At 33.7% G+C, this 5,730-nt stretch overlaps 1 protein-coding gene across 1 annotated transcript; it reads left to right on the top strand.

Annotated features, from left to right (window-relative positions):
* The first annotated feature begins 768 nt into the window (after positions 1–768).
* Positions 769–4,992, top strand: LOC113299508 (pentatricopeptide repeat-containing protein At4g35850, mitochondrial-like). The gene is made up of 12 exons (XM_026548526.1): positions 769–1,124; positions 1,207–1,369; positions 1,688–1,753; positions 1,879–1,976; positions 2,150–2,267; positions 2,361–2,570; positions 2,984–3,060; positions 3,335–3,425; positions 3,756–3,821; positions 3,929–4,006; positions 4,312–4,413; positions 4,539–4,992. Exons 1-12 carry the CDS (start codon positions 952–954, stop codon positions 4,638–4,640), a joined length of 1,344 nt encoding a protein of 447 aa, XP_026404311.1. The 5' UTR covers positions 769–951; the 3' UTR covers positions 4,641–4,992.
* Positions 4,993–5,730: the final 738 nt, after the last annotated feature.

Raw genomic sequence — 5,730 nt, 5'->3', positions numbered from 1 at the left:
AGTAATCACTCATGCATAGATACCCTAATTTGATTGAATAAAATAAGATGATTATAAGAATCAGGGGAGGTGAGTTTTTTCTATCTTTTTCTCTTTTTCCCTCTCTAGTTTGTGTCAAAGAAATGAGAGAATAATGTACACTGAAGGGGATATATGGATTTTGGTACGTGTAGACCACACATTAACGATATCAGATATTATTATAACGGAAACTGCCTCAGCCGGTTCCGTTACGATAATGCATAAAATTCCGGTAAGTTTTCCGGTTCCGATATCCGATAACCGTTAGTCGAAAATTAACCTACCGAAATCCGAATATTCGGAAATGGCTATCGGATATCGGATCTCCATTGACAACCCTAATATCAACCTATAAGTCTGATACCAAGTGTGATCGTCTATGGACAAAGTCAAGACAATACGACAACTTGATATTCACTTGATAATACTTATGGTCCGAAACTGTTTTTCTATAGGATCAGTATCAAGTGATTAGGATTAACGCACAATGGTAAAATAAATAACACACACAAAATTTTGTTAACGAGGAAACCGCAAATACAGAAAAATCCCGGACCTTGTCCAATTTTGAACTCAGAATTACATCGCTATTCAGAACTACAATAGTTGGATAAGAGGTTTTTTATTTTACTTCAAAATATCTCTTTTTGTCGTTGTATTGGTAGGCCTCAAACTAGATACACACACCTCTCATAAATCTGCAGCTGGTCAGTGTATCGGTCGAGTCATTACATATCGTACTAATTCGGTGACCCATTGATCTGCGGTCAAGGAAACATTTTTAGTGGCGATTTACGAGAGGAAAAGAAAAATACCTATGAAGCTCATTCAATCAATAAATAAATTCCTCAAAGAAAAATAGAAATTGAACTCTCCCTTTGTAAACCTAAAACCCCTTTTCTACAGAAGCGAGAAAGGGTTTATCTACCTATGAAGCTCATTCAATCAATAATTGTTCAACATGGAAGATCATCATTAGTTAGACTGATCGGTGTTAGAAACTTCTCCGCTGCTGCTACACCTGAACAATATGATAGAAGAAACTACGCCATTAATCTTGCTGAATACAACACTGTCTTCTCTTCGTTAACTTCTCAGAGAAAGTAAGTAGGATTTCATCATTATTCATTCATTTGCTTCTCAATTTTCATTTTGGGCTTAATTCGTGCAATTTTTTGGTTTTAGGGCGTTTTTGTTGAGAGATGCATATAACGATATGCTACTGGATGGTATACAGCCATCAAGAGAATCATTTCATTCGTTGATTATTGGGTCAATGAAAGGAGCGAGGTTGCAAGATGCTTTCTATTTTAGAGATCAGATGAAAGCTATGGGTTTAGTCCCAGACGTAAGTATCACCAGTAATAATAATTCTTTTACTTTTAGGTTTGTGATATATAGAATCCGGGTTACATGTTTAGAGAAGCAACGTTGGGATACTCTCATTTGCATAGAGCAATGGACTGAACTATCCGAACAAGAGGCAATTCAAGAAATTTATAGATGTTCTTCCATTACATTGAATTTCTCAGTTGCTATGCTTCCTTTTTTAGCTTGTGCCTATATTAATCTTTGTGTTAGTTGCCTTTAATTTTTCTAATAATCTGTATCGTCTTTTGGTTGTTACTTATCCCAATCTTAATTTGTTCTTCTTTTTATATTTTAGGTTGCTTTATACAATTTCTTAATCTCATTATGCGGGAAATGCGGGAATTCTGAGCCTGCAATCCGAGTGAGATTTCATTTCTATAACTAACAAAATTTCAAATGTTTACTTCATCTTTTGTTATTTAGATTTTCTGCTGCAGAATGAAGCATTGAGTTTCTAAACCTTTCCTTTTTTCTTTGAAACTAAAGATATTGGAAGAAATGAAGATTAATAATGTCAAACTAAATGGGCAAACATTTATTTGTCTACTAAACACATGTGCATCAAGCGGCCGAATAGATCAAGTGTATGTAATCTGTTGTCTAATCTTAAACTGTTACTTTTGATTACTGGAGTTAATCGAGGACTCTTGGGATAGAATTTCCATGACCCCTTGTCCGTGGGGGATGTTAATTGAGAATCGAGGCTTTAACTCTATGATATTGTTTTACCAAGTAGATGATTCTGAATATATTGCAGGAAAGGTATTGTCCGTGATATGACTGCAGCTGGTCTTGCTTTGAACAAGTACTGCTACGCTGGACTTGTAACAGCACATAAAAACAAGAAACCTGTAACAGACAAGACCATTGCTAAAGTATGTGGCATGTAGTACCGTTTAGTTGCTTTAGTTCTGCCCTTTAATCTCAATTATTCTGTGTTTTCTGATGGTTTACTTTCACGCAAGAAGATTATCGAGCTTGTGGAGCAGTCAAAAGGTGCACGGTCATCTATGGAATCGTCGAGTACCTCCGCAGAGAACCAGATGAATAACATTTCTGAGGAAGAGTTATACAACATTCCTACTTCTGATTTTGTTAATAGGGGAGGATTCCTGTTTAAGCCACTAACAGTTTATCATGTTGCACTTCATGCATGCGCTGATCTTAAGAATAAACAGGTATATATATGTATATATATTATACGTTTTTCCGTGCTATTTAATCCAAGAATGAGATGAGATATATAAACGCTAATGTATATAGTAGAAATAGCCTAGGTGTCTTTGGGATCTAAGTGGACTGAATCCAAGGTTGGGTTCTACAAATCTTGTCTGGTATGATCTGTTAACTTCATTTTGGAATTAGGGAAAAATCATGCTTGAGTCTTACGATGTAATAGTTGTCTAAAACAGATGCTTTGAGGTGCAATTAATACTACCAAACTAATATAATCCTTATATTGTCCAATGCTTTATAAGTTGACTTGTTTTGTGGGCTTTTTCCATCACTCTAAATGTAAGTTTTGTGTTTCAATTTATTAACTTTTACATGTGTATACAATATACGTTTTTTTAATCCGTGCTCATTTCAGGCAATGGAGACCATTCTGGAAATGCTCAAGAAGGATGGAAAAGATCGTGATGGCTATATTACAATGCAGGCAGTGAGGTAATTTTTAACTGCTTTTAGTTTCCAAAATAATAAATAAATATATTTATGTAAGCGTGAATGTTAGTGAATAATGATGAGAAACCAAGTCGTCTGTGGAATTCGTTTATAGAGCGTTCCTTTTGTTGCATCAAGCTTAGTCCACATGATTTCAGTTGTCATATGCCTTTATTTCTGATTTACCAGTCTGTCTTCCTGGTGTTCATTTAACAGTTCTTATTTGCGGACATGACAGTTACATAGCCTCTCTAATGCTTAACACCATTTCAAGCAGGTGCTACATGAACTGTGGAGACTTCGATGCTGGTGTTAAGGCATTTGAGGACCATATCAGCTCTAAAATGCCCGCTATAGAACTCTATGTGGTTAGTTAATCGCTTCTGGTTTCTTATCAATCACTTACTAAAGCTCAGAGCGTCTGTCGAACATGCACTTGTTATGTATCTCAGTACGGACATGTTGATCCCCTAAAATAAAGTTTAATATTGTAGGAACATAAAATTGTTTGTGCATACATCTTCAATGCAAGTATGTCAACTTATTTAGTGGAGCAGAGAATGTATGTATCTTCTGCGAAGAAAGTTGGGGTCTAGGGGTTCGGCACTGTTTTACATTGTTTAGCTGTGGGATTCGAAAGATAAGCCTTCCTTTAAATTGTATAAGCTAATAATGGAACTTATGTTGTGTTGATGTAGACACTAACTGAGGGAGCCATGATTGGACATACCCCAAAAGGGATGCAACTTGCTACAGAGACACTGGTATAGTTATCTTCTATTCATATAAACAGTATGATCTCTAAATATCTCATGTCATACTGCCAATCTTGCCTTGAGCTCCATAACACTTTTGCTCTATTTATATACAGGAAAAGATGAATGCTAGAAATTTCTTCTTGAACTCAAAGATGGGAAGTGAGCTTCTTTTTGCAGCCTCTGGCGAAAAGGTGAGCTAGTGATTGTCTGTATATGCTCTTATAATGCTATCGGAAATCATATAATCAGTTTCCTTCCTCCTAAAAAAAGTAACTATTGTCACATTATCTGTGATTTTAATTGGTTCCTGATTCACAATAGCTTCTATTTATTTTGGCCATTTTCTTTCTACCTAACCCCACCCCCCCCCCCCCCCCCCCCCCCCCCCCCCCCCCCCCCCACAACCCAACCCAACCCAAAAAAAAAAAGAAGAAGAGCAATCCTCTTTACGGGGGTAAGACTGGTCAACTGATTAAGGTTTGGGTATGGTCTACAGACGGGAGGATATGCCACTGCAAATTACATTTGGGATCTGATGCAAGCTCGCCAAGTGTATGTTAACCTCCCTGCTGTTGAAGCATATCACAAAGGTTTAAAAGTGAGTCTGTTTGCCCTTTCTCGCTTGATGAGTGCTTTTTTATTGCATCTTGTTGTTACCAGTTTATTTGTGGCATCATTTAATTTCTTGTGACAATTAACTCTGTGAAACTAATCAAATATCAGGACCGAGAAATACCCGCAGATGACCCAAGACTGATGCTCGTTGCTAGGACTTTGGACAATCTGCGGTCTGAAAGGGAAAGAAACCCGCCACGAGGAGGATAAATATGTTTGTGCTAGCTAGTAGAATTTTCTTATTCTTTTTGGTCTGACGGTGCTGCTATTTGGAAAGTGACTAAATAATTTAAACTAAAGAATCAGGTAATGCGATATGTATGAAGGCTGTTTTCTAAATTATCCATTTTCCATTTCCTCCTTTGGAACAGTTGAAGCCTTCTTGGAGAGGCATTTTTACAGTTTTATGTTTTCCGAGATAAAATATCATTGATTTTGCACATCAATGATCCGTTTGGCACGGATGAAGTTTAAATTCTAGGGAGTTTCACCTAGAAAATAAATTTCATCCTTCTAAATTTTTGTGTTTGGCATGTTTTGAATATATTTCATTTTTTCAATACTTATTTGTTTAAATTTAATTCTCTATCAAGTTTATTTCGAAAATTGTTAATTGTTTATAAAAAATTATAATTTATTAATTTTAGTTAATTTATAAAATTAATTTTAATTAACAGAAACTAATTTTTATCTTTTAATAGAAATATTTTTCTATTAAAAGATAAACTAATAAAACTGTATAAAAAAATAATGCTTCTAAAGATCAAAATAATATTAAAGTACTTTGTTTTCCTTCAATATATAAATAATCTATTAAATTATAATTGTTGTTACATAATTATAAAATAATATTAAAGTAATTTAACTTTTTTATAATTTTTTTTTGAAAGTTATTAGTGGATTAATTCCCTACAGCCGACAAGAAACTAATATATCTGATTGTATGTAAATTTAAGGAAATACATATTTTATATTTTAAATATAAAAACAATTATTTATTATTAATACCAGTATTTATTAGTATAAAGTTAATTTTTATTTTTAAATACGATTTAAAATCAAATTTATATATCTTAAGAAATAGATTTTATAATAAATTATTAAAGTAATCATGAAGTAATAATATTTATTTATTTATTTAATCTTTTAAGTAAGTAAAATTTTAAAGAATTTTATTTAATATTTTAAAATGATAATATTTTTTTTTAAATAACAACTTAATTAATATGAGACATTAACTAGTTGGAAGCCTAACAAGCTAAGCTCCAACAACATACTACTATATTAATTGAACAGGTTG

This window comes from Papaver somniferum, chromosome 7 (genome assembly GCF_003573695.1).
Source record: "Papaver somniferum cultivar HN1 chromosome 7, ASM357369v1, whole genome shotgun sequence".
Taxonomy (NCBI): Eukaryota; Viridiplantae; Streptophyta; class Magnoliopsida; order Ranunculales; family Papaveraceae; genus Papaver; species Papaver somniferum.
The sequence above is the reverse complement of the archived record's forward strand: the minus strand, read 5'-3'. Positions and strand labels throughout refer to the sequence as shown.

Bases quoted from the DNA above. Each gene is read 5' to 3' on its own strand.
- LOC113299508 (XM_026548526.1), top strand. From the start codon at position 952: ATGAAGCTCATTCAATCAATAATTGTTCAACATGGAAGATCATCATTA. The intron at 3,822-3,928 runs GTATAGTTATCT...ATTTATATACAG, and splicing joins AACTTGCTACAGAGACACTG to GAAAAGATGAATGCTAGAAA. The intron at 4,007-4,311 runs GTGAGCTAGTGA...TATGGTCTACAG, and splicing joins TTGCAGCCTCTGGCGAAAAG to ACGGGAGGATATGCCACTGC.